This window comes from Sminthopsis crassicaudata, chromosome 3 (assembly GCF_048593235.1).
Source record: "Sminthopsis crassicaudata isolate SCR6 chromosome 3, ASM4859323v1, whole genome shotgun sequence".
Lineage (NCBI taxonomy): Eukaryota > Metazoa > Chordata > Mammalia > Dasyuromorphia > Dasyuridae > Sminthopsis > Sminthopsis crassicaudata.
In genome coordinates this window covers 13,644,993-13,661,863 of record NC_133619.1, presented here as the reverse complement: position 1 = coordinate 13,661,863, position 16,871 = coordinate 13,644,993, and the positions used below count along the sequence as shown (strand labels likewise).

At 38.3% G+C, this 16,871-nt stretch overlaps 1 protein-coding gene across 6 annotated transcripts in view; it reads left to right on the top strand.

Annotated features, from left to right (window-relative positions):
- Positions 1-10,742, top strand: part of PLCH1 (phospholipase C eta 1) — a 215,759-nt gene extending 205,017 nt beyond the window's left edge. For 3 of the 6 annotated variants that reach the window (XM_074298048.1, XM_074298049.1, XM_074298047.1), the window contains exons 20-24: positions 1,205-1,351; positions 1,472-1,551; positions 3,683-3,742; positions 4,134-4,494; positions 7,512-10,742. In XM_074298048.1, coding sequence (XP_074154149.1) covers positions 1,205-1,351; positions 1,472-1,551; positions 3,683-3,742; positions 4,134-4,494; positions 7,512-9,544 — 2,681 coding nt within the window. In that variant the 3' untranslated portion in view covers positions 9,545-10,742. The remainder of the gene's footprint in view (positions 1-1,204; positions 1,352-1,471; positions 1,552-3,682; positions 3,743-4,133; positions 4,495-7,511) is intronic. The other 3 variants (XM_074298050.1, XM_074298052.1, XM_074298051.1) reach the window with 3 other exon arrangements.
- Positions 10,743-16,871: the final 6,129 nt, after the last annotated feature.

Here is a 16,871-nt window from a genome sequence, read left to right as displayed (position 1 = left end):
TTATCTATCTATCTTTTGAGTGATCTAGGACCAGATCTGTTATTTCATCGAAGTAGGAAGTTCCCACTGAGTAATTCTCTCTACCAATGCAGATCTAGTACCTTTACTGCCACTATTAACCTTATAAAAGCTGCCTGGGGCACAAAAGGGTCAAGTGACTTGGCCAATGTCACACAGCTAAGATGGCTCCAACTCTGTACCAGACTTCCTCTGATCAATTAATTGTAATAATCTCTCAAGACACTTGTAGATTTGGGGTGAACAGAGTCAATATTTTTTTAAATTTTGCTTTATCTTACTTTTGTTGTTTTTACTGATGGTTACTCAAAGAAAAGAACTTGAGAATGTAAGAAAATATATTAATCAATCAAATGGTGGTAATGCCATATTTTAAAAGCAACATGTTTGCCTTCTTTTGTTCTTTTTGTTATTATATGTCGTTTTTAATATATTATATTATTGCAGATAGTTAAATCTTTCCAGAACTGTAGTTTGCACACTAAAATCAAGAGATACACATAAAAAGATAAGGCTTTTGTTGTGGTTTTTGATTTTTAGAAAGATGGAGATTCATTTACCATTTGAGCACATAGGCAGCTCTATTTTTCTTTGCAATTACATTTCTTGACTTCAGTGTATCCTAAATAAAGTTGTTCACAAAGGGATTCATTACATCCTTTCAGTCTTTCTTTTTGATTATGGGCATTTCCCATGAGCGGTTTAAAGAACCTGTAAAATTGGGTTTTGAGATTTTTTTCTAGAGAGAGACAGAAGTGTCAGGAAGAATAGAATTGTCAGAGATTCCTTAGCAACAATTTTCTGGGACTCAATGTGGTCGGCTTTAGACAAGTCTTTGTTTCACATCTTTGGGAATTTGAGTTCACTGGATAATTCCAACCAATTTTTTTCACTGTAACAGTAGCTGCTATACATGAGCAGGGAATTGTGGTGCTGGTGAGATAGGGTCCATCTCTTGTCATTGGCTGGTTAATAATTCTGTATGGCCCACAAATAATGTTATAAATATCCAAATAGTCCTTGGCAGAAGAAAGGTATCCCATGCCTGCTTTAGGTGGTTGAAGATTTCGTAGGATTATTACCTCGTGAATAATTTCCATCATTTGTGTCCTGATGCTTTTTCAATGTACCTTCAACCAAATTTTCTGGCCTTCTGATGTTCTCTCCTGTCTTGTTTTTCTTTGAGGATTTAATCCCGTGTGGGAAGAGACATTGACATTTACCATACATATGCCGGATATAGCTTTGGTTCGGTTTCTTGTCTGGGATCATGATCCCATTGGAAGAGACTTCATTGGACAAAGAACGGTGACTTTCAGTAGCCTTGTGCCCGGTCAGTACAGCCCCAGTCTTGTCTCTGAATTGATTGGTTTTCAATGTAAAGTGTTGCTAATGAAGCGTGTTTCATTAAAATCCAGAGTCCCATTGACAAGCATTTCTGTTCTTTTATCAGGCTACCGTCATGTCTACTTGGAAGGGTTGACAGAAGCATCCATATTTGTTCATATAACAATCAATGAAATTTATGGCAAGGTACGTGTCAGTGGGAGACTTTGAAGTCTTTATATAGTGTTAGCCCTGATTACCCTCGTGAAGATACCATTGTCCTCCAAGATGATCTCCAGAAGAGGTTAATGAGAATAGCATGTCAACACACCTGAAATTCAGTTTATTCAGCACACACACACACACACACACACACACACACACACACATATATACATATATATAGAGAGAGTACTCTCTAGTTTGAAGCACTAAGCTAAGTGCCAAAAACAAAACCAGGTCCCTTCCCTTTAAGAACTTACATTCTATTAGGGGAAAGCAAAATTAAATATCAAACATGTAGTTCTACAAAATAATTTTCTAAAAGAAAGCATTCATAACTGGGGGCATCAGGAAAAGGCTTCATATGGGAGCTAGTGCCTGCAGGATGCTTGAGAGAAGTCAATGATTCTGTAAGTTGGAGGGAGCACACAAAAATCATGGAGGGCTCAGCTCAGTAAATGGAAAATTCCATGGAAAAGCAAGGAGATTATGTCTAATATCATCGTGCCGGTACCTAAACTATAGCAGATCAGTGTTTTACAAAAAGAAAAGGTTCCGTGATTTGCTGGAGGGAACATTGGATTAGGAAGAAGTCACTGGTTTTAGCCACTGTATTCTCACTTATTAGCCATAGCATCGTAACCTACCTCAGTGAAGCACTGGGAAAAATCAGAGGAGCTCTTCTGTGTGATTCCTTAACAACCATTATGATATGCAGATGTAAATATTTATTATGGCCAATGATGTAAAATCGTTGTGCTCTAGAATTTGTCATTAGGAAAAGTGCATTTTCAGCGGGCTCCTCATTTTGTTTGAATCGGCCCTGGGGTTAATTCATTTGCATTTTCTTTTAGCCTGTAAAAACCCAAACAAACATAGCAACAGCTAGAGCAGGTTCAGGCCCATGGAACTGGGCGGCTTTCAGTTGCATTCACTTCATTCGGAGAGAACCTGTGTTAAGCTACTGCATCTCTCTAATATCTAAATAAGTGAAGGGTACGAAAGCCCTTTGGGGAATCGAATGGGATGGAACAACACATGCCACAGGGATGATACTCATATCTGCAGAAACTTTCTTCTCTGTATTTTGCAAGCTGTTCTAAAAGGTTAATTTATTAGGATCACTTCAAGCCAGAATAAAATGAGGACTTGAATCTAGAATCCCTTTCTCCAATCCCATTTGAATTTGAAAAAGAGTTTGATGAAAAGATAGGCAAGGATGCAGCTTGGGAGTGATGTTTTTTTTTCCTGATTCCCTAATATTTACTTGGTTAGGAATGCATTTTTGAGAGTTGTCCTTTTTGCAATTTTCTCTTCAAAATAGTTGCATTTCCATCCCAGTGCAGGGACAGTAAGGCAATATTTGCTTTAAAGCTCTAGGAAATAATTGGGAAATCTGCAGTAAGGATTTTCCTTTCTATGAGTAGTGCTTCTTTTCTTTGGGATCCCAATTCTCTGGATAAGTTATTCCTTTTTTCTTGTATTGAGATAACTTAAATACTCAGTTTTATGAAAGTATTTGATAGTAAATCTCAAGATGTTTTGGAATTCTAGTGAGCCATATGAATGTCTGATATAGGGAAATTTCTTTCTATGAGTAGTGCTTCTTTTCTTTGTGATTCCAGTTCTTTGGATAAGTTATTCCTTTTTCCTTGTATTGAAATTACCTCAATTCTCAGTTTTATGAAAGTATTTGATAGTATATCTCAAGGTAGTCTAGGATTCTAGGTGAAGCCATATGGATATCATTGCCTTTTTTCATGGATGGGGGGAAAAGCCCTCCAAATATAGATTTAATAATTGATACTTGAGTTATTAAAAAAAAAAAGACAAGAAAGTTCTCCCCGAGACTTTCCATTCCTTTTCCTAAATGAATATTATGTTTGCACTTTGATTGATGATATATATGTATGATTACGGTCATGCCATGCTTTGAATGATGTTTCAGTGAGAACACATATAGACAACATCCTCAAATGAAGTTTTACATGAATGCAATATGGCTAAATTCCAAAAAAACTATTTTGGAGAAACCCTTGTCCACGACAGGCATATTCTTGTTTTTCTTGGATAAGATAGACCGCAAATGTTTGTGTTTCTCTTCTTTCCCTTCTAGTGGAGCCCTTTAATCCTCAACCCCAGTTATACCATATTGCATTTTCTAGGAGCTACCAAGGTAGTCTTTGTTAGCATGACATGGGCTCTCCCTCGCGGGGCACGACTTTGTGAATGGTGTAAAAGCAGCCAGCATGAGCTAGTGTATCGCCTCCTCCTATTTCTCCTTCCCAATTGTGGCGCATCAGGCTGTGGCTTTGAAAGGGCCCATTTCCCCATTTAGAACATCAGCTGCCATTTTTGCTGCGCGAGCTCCTCCAGCAGCAGACGGCCGTGTCCCTGGGAGGAGCCGGCAACGTGCATGACTGTGTGGCTGTGGCTCCCGTCTGTCTTCTTGAGTCTGCTCCGGTGCTTGTGAACGTCCCTTTGCTTCCATCTTTTATCGTGCAGCCCTCGATGTCGCCGTCTGTCGTGTGCCTTAAGTGTCTGGATTGTCTCCCTTGTCTCTGCAGAACAGACAGCTGATAGGTCTGAGAGGCCTGTTCAATAAGAACCCCAAACACAGTGCTTCAGAAAACAGTTCCCATTATGTGCGTAAGCGGTCCATCGGGGACCGGATCCTGCGCCGCACGGCCAGCGCGCCGGCCAAAGGCCGCAAGAAGAGCAAGATGGGCTTCCAAGAAATGATGGAGACCAAGGATGGCGTGTCTGAGGCGACGGGCTCGAGGGAGAGGGACGGCGTCCTCCGCAGAACCACTCGGAGCCTGCAGGCTCGCCCCGTTTCCATGCCCGTGGACCGGAGTCTTCTGGGGGGGTTGTCCCTCCCCACCCCTGACCCGGCCAAAGACCCCAAAGACAAAGAAAATGCTCTCGGTAAGATCTTGGGGCGCTCATGTTGGTTCGGGGGCTGGTCAGGAACCTATTTTAAGTCTGCTTTTTGCTTTGTGCCAAAGGAATTATCGAGTTCCCGATGCTGTTCTGGAGGCACAGCCGTGTATGTTCAGGAGGAAAAGGCTTCCCCTGTATTTTTGTGGAGATGAGCCGATTTCTGTTTGCCTAAAACCCGGAGATGGCTATAAGGGGGTTCAGAGGCAGCAAAGGCAGGCGCCTCATAGGTCCAGGAAGAGCCCCAACAGCCTTGGGATGTTTCAGATAGAGAAGGGTGCAAAGAGAGTTATAAAGGGGGTCTCTTCTCCCAATGGGGCGATGCTGGTGATTGCCACTTTGCCAGGGACCAAGTTGAACTCCAAATACCAGCTGGCAGGGATCTCTGTTCTAGGCAATCCTCACCCACTTTCCTTATTGTTTCTAGAGCAAATGTAGCATCAGGTCACTTTCTAGGTGCCCTTTTTCAGCATTGCTATTGAAATGTGTAATTTGAAGCCTGATTCCTCAGAAGCATTCTTCCCTCAAGTGGGCAGTCCACTCTCAGTTATGCACTTTGTCACAAATGTGCTTTTGTATTGATTTTAGATGAGGAGTCCTTAAAAGCATTTTCTGAGGGGGAAATATTTGAAATATAAGACATGCTTTAACTAAGACTGTCAAAAAAAAAGGCTTGGTTTTAAAACACACATAGAATCATGACATGCTAGGATCTGATATAATATGTAATATATTACATGGTATAAGATATAATACAACACAAGAAAATTGTCTGTAATTAAATCAGAATTTTTGGAAAGAAGGCCTTGGAAACATGAGCTCTGGGTTAGTTTACAGTTTAACTAAGACTCAAAAAAAGATTTAGTTTTAAAACACACACATAGAATCATGACATGCTAGGATCTGATATAATATGTAATATATTATATAGTATAAGATATAATATAACACAACAAAATTGTCTATAATTAAATCAGGATTTTTGGGAAGAAGGCCATAGAGACATGAGCTCTGGATTAGTTTCCAACTTAACTAAGACTCAAAAAAAGGCTTAGTTTCAAAACACACACAAAGAATCATGACATGCTAGGATCTGATACAATATGTAATATATTATATGGTATAAGATATAATATAAAAACAAAAAAATATATAAAAAATTGTCTGTAATTAAATCAGGGTTTTTGGGAAGAAGGCCGTGGAGACATCAGCTCTGGATTAGTTTCTAGCTTAACTAAAACTCAAAAAAAGACTTAGTTTTAAAACACACACATAGAATCATGATATGATAGGATCTGATATGATATATATTGTATTATATGGTATAAGATATAATATAACACAAGAAAATTGTCTATAATTAAATCAGGATTTTTGGGAAGAAGGCCATGGAAACGAGCTCTGGGTTAGTTTCCAGCTTAACTAAGACTCAAAAAAAGACTTAGTTTTAAAACACACACATAGAATCATGACATGCTAGGATCTGATATAATATGTAATATATTATATAGTATAAGATATAATATAACACAACAAAATTGTCTATAATTAAATCAGGGTTTTTGGGAAGAAGGCCATAGAGACATGAGCTCTGGATTAGTTTCCAACTTAACTAAGACTCAAAAAAAGGCTTCGTTTCAAAACACACACAAAGCTAATATGATAGGATCTGATACAATATGTAATATATTATATGGTATAAGATATAATATAAAAACAAAATTGTCTGTAATTAAATCAGGGTTTTTGGGAAGAAGGCCGTGGAGACATCAGCTCTGGATTAGTTTCTGGCTTAACAATGTTAATGCTTTTTTTCCAGATCAGAAATCTTTTTGATGAAAAATTTCTTTTCATTCTCTTCTTATATTGACAATATGAAGCCCAGGCTTTCCAGAGCATCACGTAGAGAAGCCTGTTGTAAGACTTTTCACTTTAGGTTATTGCTATATGACATGTTTTGTTTTTTCTTTGTTATGGAAGACAGTTTAGCTGCAGATGAAAACTTGCGGTGCTATTTTGCTTCTTAAATGTCATATTCCTTCTGTTTGTTATGAGAAAGTATTTTTATGAAGGAAAAAAGAGAATCAAGTCATGTTCTATTTCTTTTTTATCATGGTTTCAAAATATTTTGGAGTTTTTCCTTCTCCGTGTAAAGCTCTATGCTAGAGAAGTTCTAAAAGTACTTAAAATGATGGAAAGGCAATATACGTGGCTTGATTTCCTTCTCTATGCAAAGCTCTCTTTTATGCTAGATACGTTCTAAGAGTGCTTAAAATGATGGAAAGGCAATATATGTGGCTTTTTATTTTCCTGTATGTCCCTAACTTCTGGCCTTTATTAAAAATGCAATTTCAAATGTGGTTTGTACATTTTAAATATGCAGAAAAGAGAGGTTTTAGCTAAGGAAGAAAAAGACCATTTCCCCCTCTGTGTTCCTATGTGTGTATGTGTGTATTTTAATGCAGAAATGCAAATCTGCCATGTAGATTTTTAAGAGCATCAGTTAAGTTGGACCTTTACAAGAAAAGATGCCTTTTACAACCAAATAATAACGTGTGTCATTTTTTAGCTAATCAATGTATATCTTTGAGCTCTTATAAAAGCATCTTGTGTCTGCGATTGTGATGATGTGTTGTTTAACAGAGCTGTCTTGTTCTGTTTTTATTACCATGCTTCTGTATAGTACAAATCTGAATAGGAGGCAGCCAAAGGTAATCTTTAATGTGCAAGTATAGTACCTCATTGACATTGACTTACAACCAGCATTATTACATCATGTGTTGATGTAATACACACGAAGTGCAAAGTTGCAATGGCGTGCCTGCTGACCTATCTTTACCATTTATTCATTACATAGATTACAGTCCCATGAGTAAATTGTCACAGTTTTAACTAATTCTACATTCTCCATTTGTCTGTCTAAAGACAAAAAAAAAAAAAAGATTGATGTTTCAGGGATGATGGGAAATGTCCCGGATGACTAACTTTTTGTTTGTTTCATTTAGCAGAAAATAAGGGCACTACAGAAAGGGAGAAATCCAATGCAAAGGAGCAAAGCCTGACAAACCTTGATAAAATGTTGTCTTCACCCTCCGCAACTCTCCACAAAAATGGCAGCCGGGTGGATCCTGTTGTCTCTGCTGCTAAAAATGCGCTCGCCTTAGAAGAAGAATCGGGAGCCCTAAACTATCATGGTGGGAAAGCCCAATCCCACATGCCCATTGACTCTCAAAAGAATCTGTCCCCCAAAAAGATCATTTCACCAAGAAAACAAACGGGTATCAAGCTTGCCGGGGACCCCCGGTGCCCTAAAAGTGAGACAGGAACAAGGGAAAATGCAAACACTTTTCCTCCTGAAACAAATAAAACATTGTTAGGAAATTCCTCTTCCCAGAGCGAGCTGGAGGTTCCGAGCGTTAAGGAAGTCGATCGAACGACAAGCAGTCTTGGGACATCGTTTTCTTTGACAGACGTTTCTGCTGTTTGCTCTGATGGCCATGACTTACATTCCACCGCAATTATGCAAGACAGTGAAATTTCACAACTTATTGACAATGTCACACTAACAAATGCGAGTGAACTTGGCAGTTCAATCTCAGCACTGATTAGCCAGCTCGATGTTACCAAGGATCAAACACATCTCAGAGCTGTACCAAGACTTCAAGGTACCAGTCAGACTTACGGTGTAATATCAAAACAACCCTCCTCGCTGACTAGTGACCTAAAATCAACCCTCGGACATAACCTTTCTAAGTCTAAGTCTGTGTGGTCATCTCGGTATTCCTCACCTGAGACAACTGTCTGCTCTAGTCCCGAGACAACAGAATATTCCACGTACACCATCATCCACGAGGCTGTTCTCACTCCAGTCACTGGGTCCAGACTCATGGATGAACCTAATGACAAAAACAATTTCCACGTCTCTCGTCCATTCCCGTTGACCAAAAGTCCCCAGAAGAATGGTGGAAAGACTTGGGAAAATAGTGCCATTTGTGGTATCTCCGCTTCCAGCGATTTGACGTTAGGTGATATAATTGATCACACCCTTTGTCAAAATTCTGGAGAGAGCAGCTTAGTAGAAGTTGAAGATTCACTGGATCTCTTGGTAACAAGCCATGAGTATCAGAGAGAGAATATGAACCAACTTGCATCCCCTTTGAAATTAAAATGTGGCCAAGAGATGGATTCGCCATGTCCAAGAAGCTCTGGAAATGGCTCCCTCCATCCATCTCCCCTCAAACTTTCCAACCACATTCAAATGCTCAAAAACCGAAGTATTTCTTGTCCAGCTTATCAGAGTGCCGGCTTTGTGTGTAGCAATTATTTCCGGTGTTCAGAGGCCCCGAACAATGCAGCTGGTCTCCCCCTGGGATCTGATCCTCAGGGTCTGCAGCAACCAGCGTGCCCTTCTTTACAAGCTCGCAAGCAGCCTAGCCCTTGCAAATCCAAAAGCCTGGGAGACTTGACATCAGATGACATCTCTTGTAATTTTGAAAGCAAGTACAAGTGCATAAGTAAAAGTTTCATTACAGCCGGTCTGCAAGACAAGAAAGGTGTCCCCTTAAAAGCCAAAGGGATGGAGTCTGCGGATGCTCTGACAGAGCAGCTCCGAAAACTTGTGTCCTTTGACCAGGAAGACAGCCCCCACGTGCTGTGCCCGAGGCCGGAGGAGAAGGCGTACCCCAAGGCACTGGTGCGAAAGCTGTCATCCCGGAGCCAGAGTCGGGTGCGGAACATCGCCAGCCGGGCCAAGGAAAGGCAGGAAGCTGGCAAGCAGCGGCCGTTGCCCTCCAGCAGTGCTGCGGGGGTGGTGCTGAGAAGCAAGCCTACTGTGCCTGCACATGTAGTGAACAGACACTCCACTGGCTCCTACATTGCGGGCTATCTGAATAACCTCGAGGGCCGCGGGATTCCCGAAGGAGCATGCACTTCCCTTTTCAATGGCTACATGGACCAGTTTTGCACAGATGATGCAGTCCTCCAGACTGAGCCGAGCATCGAGGACAAACCAGAGATTTATTTCCTCCTCAGACTATAAATGCTAGGGACCTGCCTTTTCAGTGTGCTCTAAGAGGTATCTCTTCGAGTTCCAGGTCTTGCTGGGTTTTGTTTTGCTGTCCTTGGCTCCAGAATGATTGAGAAGGATATTATTTGAGCTCAAATACTGGGATCCTTTGAAGGAATGTGGACAATTATGTAAATAGATGCTGTGTTGTTTTCCCAAGATTGCCCGAGTCTTTTTTCATTGTTGTAAAAATGTGTCAGTCTTGGAATAGCTGCATGCCTGCCATCGATGTCAAGGTTCCATATGGGCCAGATTCATAACCCTTGTACATTTTAAACTAAATATTTCTTTTCCTCTGTGCACGCCTTCAGAACCCGGCAACAAACATAGTGTGTTGCCTCTTCCTTGACCCCCAAATCATGGAGGTGTTAAAGCGAAAGTCTGAAAAAAAAAATCTGTCTTTCTTAAAATTTTTTTCAGCTCTCCTAACATTTTATTGATCATGTTTGTTAAGGAAGACAGATACCTTTTTTGGTTTCTATAAATGTTATCATTTAGCATGTGTGGCAAGGGAGCAAACTTAACCACCTTACCCTGGTTAGATTTTCACTTGCCCCGATTCAGGTGGGAGAGTTTCCACAAAGTCGTAGCTAGATTTTTGTGTTTTCTTTTATTTGTTTTGTTTTCCCATCTATTTTGGAATAAGGGTGAAGGGGGGAGGGGAAAAGAGAATGAAGATATTCTGTATATAAGGATAGGAAAATATTTGTTTTACATAAATTTTGTTACATATTTTTGCTACTGGCTTTGTATGTGACTCAAACTCAATCACAAAGATATTTGCTGTACTTTGTAATTTTCAGACTAAACGGTTGACTGGAAGTACTAACTTTACAGGGGAAAGGGGGTGGGCTTGAATTCTACTATAGGAGGAATAATAATAATAAAAGACAGCATAAAAATTCCCAACACGTCAAAAAATTTTCTCAGTAATATTAAAGACCAAATGAACTGGTCGTTAGATATGGCTTCCCATTATGGATCCATAACTTGGCTATATTTTTAATGCCAATATACTTTGCTTTCACTGTGAACACATTTCTGATTGTATGTCCAAAATACCTCTTTTTTTTGGTAACATGGAATTCATGAAAATATAATTTAAAAAGATTTTTAAGCACTTGTATGACTTTGTTGAAATGGAAACAAATATAATTCTTGTTGAACTGGATGACTGTTGATATTTTCATTTTCATCTATTTTTGATAGCCTTTCTCCATCGAAATTCTCTCACTTTGGGAGATAGCTTTAATGTAATTCTGAAGACTTTCTTTTAGGGAGGGTTTGGACAAGAAAATTCAGAGGGGACTACCAAGATGCTGAAGGGCCTTGAGGAATATTAAACAAATTGGGTATATTTTGAGGGAGAAGAAGAGGCTCAGAGATGTACCGTAGTTTCGTGAAGTTGATCTCACATGAATAAAGGATTTGACTTGTTCCTCCTGTCACCAGAACGTATAACCAAGAAGAATTGAGGAAAGGCACAACAGAGTTAAGCTTGCTAAAAGGGAAAACTTCCTGAAAATTCTAGTGTTCAAAAAGTAGAACGTGTTGCTTAGGGAGGGAGGGAGTTTCTCCTCAGAGGACGTTGTCAAGGAAAAGTAAATGAATATTTGCCGGGGATGTGTATTTTTCAAGTATAGATTACAGATGAGGTCCCTTTCTGCTGGAAAACCCTTGCACAATATGATCAGTTGGTCATTGGACAATTATTGTTACAATTGTTATGGATGACAGAATGACAAGCTTAGAATAAGAATACCTGAGTTGGAATCTCATCTCAAACACTCACCAGCTGTGAGAAATTGGGCAAGTCATTGAATCTTTCTGGCCTTGGTTTATTCATCTGTAAAATGTCCTTTCTGAACTTTTTCCCTCTTAAAATTAATAAGTGATTTTACATTTGCAATACTAGACATTAATTTAAGCTTTTATCGAGACTCAAAAGGGATTTTTTTGGGACCATCTGCCGAATTTTCTACCGTTCTCACTTAGCCATTGCAGATATAGTGCATGCAGAGTCCATGGAGCCATTTTGAAGTTTCCTTTCTTGTGAAGATTTCCATGGCCAAAGAACCCTCTCTTAGGGGCCAGCTTCTTTAACCATGAGCTTCTCTGCCTTTAGTTATATGCCAAACATTGAGATTTGGAAATAATGGTCATGTTGGCAAATGGTAGAAAAAAATCCACCCAGAAGTTTGGCTATTCAGGCGCTAGTCTTGGGTTTGCCAACGTTTGTGTGACCCTGGACAAATGTCTTTACTTTCTCAAAGTTCAATTGTCTTATTTAAAAGGAAAGGCTTGGACTATAACAGAGTTCTTAATATTTTTGTTATAATGGACCCATTTTGCAGTCCAGTGAAGCCTTAGTAATACATGAAATAAGATACATAGAAATACAAAAGAAGATAATTATATTGACTATTAAGTTTATGGACCTTGAGTTAAGAACTCTTGGATGAGGGGATCTCTGAGGTACCTCTCCGCTCCAGAAGTCTAAGGATCTATGATGAATAGTAGGTTTCTAGAAGAATAATAGGGACTAGAATTCTGGTGCCATTGATGTAGGGAACTCCTATATTGAGTCTTCTTCCTCTTCCTCTTCTTCTTCTTCCTCCTCCTCCTCTTTTTTTTTTTTTTTTTTTTTTTTTTTTTTTTTTTTTGCTGAGGCAATTGGGATTAAGTGACTTCCCCAGTGTCACATAATGCAATTGAGTTATCTAGAGAATGGAGAGAGTAATGACTTCCCAGGGTCAGACAATTAAGATGTAATCAGTAATGGGGCATTTATTTCTACTAATAATATTTATTCCATGTCCAGCAAAGCTCTCCCCTTGACATCTGTTCGTGGTGATATGCTGGTTTCCTGAAGGCTTTGTCACATATATCTAAGGCCTGGCCAGTCTTTCTGATGGGAAAAGTTGATTATTAAATGCATTGTGCCCTAGCCCTTGGATAAATTGTGTCCCCTGATGCTAAATAATCTTTTGACAAACCTATCTGACTGAATCAGTGCAGAGCAAATTGATATTTCAAAACATTCCCTTGAGTGTTTTGTCTTGGAGAATTTTTCAGAATCATCCAAGTACTCATAGGGAATAAGACAGGACATGGACTCTCCTGTGCCCTCTTCACAACTTTGCCTCCATTTTAAAACTCTAAGTTGTAGCAAAGGGAGAAATAATGAATGATTTATTCCTTTTCACTGAGGAGGAGTAAAAATTATTGGACATTTTTCTAACTTTGTTTGTAGAATATGGACTAGCTCCCTGCAGGGCCTCAGGGTCAGCCAGAATCAGGATGAATGAAAGTCCTTGGTCTTTAGGGGGAGAAGTGAAGGAGGCAGCCAAGCAAAACCCTGGATCCTGGAGTCCAGCGTCACCAGCCTCTCTCCTCCTTGTCCCGCCGCCAAGTGCCTCTGGCCTCCCTCCCTCCACCCTCCAATCCTTGCCTCCGATTATCTTAACACCAAACATTCAGCAAGCACCAAGAGTGAGAAGAGCCATTTATCCAAACATATACTTATAGAGTCATTGTCTGACATCAAATAGGTAATTAGCCTTATGTGCTCAGTTGTCTATTCAAACACCTTTTTGGAGTTTCAGCCTCTACAATGTTTTTTGTTTTGTTTTGTTTTGTTTTTTATAAATTTTTATTTACAAGATATATGCATGGATAATTTTTCAGCATTGACAATTGCAAAATCTTTTTACAATGTTTTTACAGATATCACATTTTTCTCTGACAATGTAAGTAAAAGATTTAGCGTATAGAAGAGATTTTAAATGTCATCTAGTCCAGTATCTTCATTTGACAGATAAGGAAACTGAGTCCCACAGAGGTATGATCTACCCATGGTCATGCAGATGTGACATAACAGACGGGACAATTCCATTTCTCTTCTCAAAAAGTAATGACAACTAGTCATTCTCCCTTAATGAAACCTCATGATATTTCCTCATTAGCAAGGGGGAAAAGTGTGATGTGGTGCTTTGAGCAAAAGACCTTGGGCTAATTCCTTCTATTTGAGTCTCAGTTTCCTCATCTGTAAAATGACCAGATTGGTTTCCGAATTCAACCTCAACTTGGCCCAATCCCCTTACATGGTAGTAGTGATATGAGCAACTTCTGGCAAGCTACAGAATCCCCTAGTCTCCTCATGTCCCCACAAGGGTGGGGGGGTCAAGTGGTATAAGAATGTGGGCTGATCTTTTAGAACGGCACAGAATTTTACATTGTCTTAGATACATGTTGTTCAGTCATTTCAGTCACATCCAAATCTTCGTGACCCCGTTTGAGATATTTTTTGGCAAAGACACTGGAGTGATTGGCCATTTCCTTCTCCAGCTCATTTTCATATGAGAAAACTGAGGGTTAAGTGACTTACTCAGGGTCACACAGCTAGGAAGTGTCTGGAGAGACATTTGAACACAGGCCTTTCTAACACTAGGACTGGTGTTCCATTTTTTGGCCATCTAGCTGCTCTAAATGTAGCTCTGGGCTCAAGAGCTGAGAAGGACCTAATTGGTTATCTACTTTATTTTAAAGATAAAGAAATATAAACTCCCATGAAAACTTCATGATGGGCCAATATTTTCTTAAAACATATAAATAAATAAATAATGGAAAAATTCTCTACTTTTGTGGAGGTAGCACTAAATTTAAAGTAAAGCACTGGTTAGAAATGGTTGGCAAAATTGGGGTTCCTCCCTTCAAAGCTGACAGAGCTGAGATGTCAGTGGGTCTGTTCTCTCATCCTTCCAGTGATGTCCCAAGCCCCCTGAGATCCCTATTCTAGTGCCCTATGGGAGCGTGGAGGTGACCTGGGGTTTTTGAAGGTAGCTTAACAGAATCCCATACTAGAAAACTTTCTCGTGTAGTTTAGGTTGCAGACCCTAGGACTGTAGATTTAGACCTGGGATGGACCATTTGATGAGCAGCCCCGCCAAATATAGAGTTTTGTTAGGGGGAAGGGAAGGGAAGTACCGATGATGTGCCAGGCACTGTGCTAAGCACTTTGCACATAGCTCTTCTCACAACAATCCTGTAAGGCGAGTGCTATTACCCTATTTATGATTTAGGAAACTGAGTCAGACAGAGATTAAGGGATGATCCAGAGTGGGGCGGGGGGAGGGTCAGGAAACAGGCCATATTTAGTAATAAATACTTTGCAATAGTAACAAATTCTCTAGTGCTAAACATGCACTAGTCTTAATTCAGTTTTATGGGTTTTCTGAAGGTGAGGGAGATGTTGTTTTTCCTTTCTTTAATATCTTAAAATGATACTAAACTTTTGAAATACCCTGTATACTCACCTATATTCACACTCTCTCTCACACACACAAACACAAACATGCACACATGTGCAAGCGCCCCTACTATGATGAAATAAAGGATGTTTCCTTTCTTGCTGTCTGAAATTCAATTTGGAAAACAATTTATTAAACCCCCATTACTGGCTAAATGCTGGAAATATAAAGATACAAAGGCAGTTTCTGCCCTCAAGGATCTTATATTCTTTGATGAATTGAGGGGATGGGAGACAAAAAGTGACATATACATATACGGATACATATATGTATATGTGTTATATATGTATATATGTATTGTATAATATATATATATATTTATATACAACATACATATATTTATATATATACATTTATATATATATGTGTTGTATATATATTTATGTACAACACATATTTATATATATATATAATGTGTATATGTATTTATATGTGCATGTTGTATATATGTTTATATGCAACACATTTCTAAATTATATACATGTATATACAACATACATATATTTATATGTATGCATGTATTATGTGTGTATATATTTATGTGTTGTATATATATGTATGCATACATTTATATGCATACATGCATGTATAATGCATATATTTATATTATATATTTATATACAACACATATATTTACACATTATATATTTATATACAACACACATATATTTATATATTTATATACAACACACATATATTTATATATTTATATACAACACACATATTTACATATTATATATTTATATATTTTATATTTATATACAACACACATATATTTATATATTTATATACAACACACATATTTATATACAACACACATATATTTATATATTTATATACAACATACATATATTTATATATATACATTTATATATATGTGTTGTATATATATTTATGTACAACACATATTTATATATATATAATGTGTATATGTATTTATATGTGCATGTTGTATATATGTTTATATGCAACACATTTCTAAATTATATACATGTATATACAACATACATATATTTATATGTATGCATGTATTATGTGTGTATATATTTATGTGTTGTATATATATGTATGCATACATTTATATGCATACATGCATGTATAATGCATATATTTATATTATATATTTATATACAACACATATATTTACACATTATATATTTATATACAACACACATATATTTATATATTTATATACAACACACATATTTACATATTATATATTTATATATTTTATATACAACACACATATATTTATATATTTATATACAACACACATATTTATATACAACACACATATATTTATATATTTATATACAACACACATATATTTATATTATGCATGTTTATATGTGTGTGTATGTGTGTGTGTGTGTGTGTGTGTGTGTGTGTGTATGTGATCACACTTGTGCTTTAGGAATACCCATATGGCAGCTTCTTGGAAGAGGGATTGGCAAGGAGTAGGGGAGATTCTGGGAAACCCTTTGGAAGCACAATTGAGTCCAGGTAAGAAGTGGGGAAGAGAAGAACCATTTATTAAAAACTTACTCTGTCTCAGGCGTTGTGCAAGGAGTGTGTGATATGATGTACCAGAGATATTGTGGACATGAAGTGGACGTGAACTTGACATGATTGGGCAACTGGTTGGATGTGATGGGGTAGGGGAGGTGAGGGGAGAGCCTGAAAGGCCAATGGCAACTCCAGAGATTTAAAGTTGCTTGGAAGGTGGCAGTGCCCTTGACGGAAGCGGGGAAAGACCAAAGTCTTTCCATTTTACCAGCTCGGCTCCAGCTCTTTTCCCCGGGATGATTTCTTCTCATTTATCTATCGATCAGTCAGTGGAGATGTGGGAAGCACCTATTATGTGCCTGACACTGCGCCAAGTTCTAGACATACAAAAAGAGGCAAAAGACAGATTCCATAAGGAACTTACAATCTAGTGGAGAAAACAATGTACACACACACACACACACACACACACACACACACACACA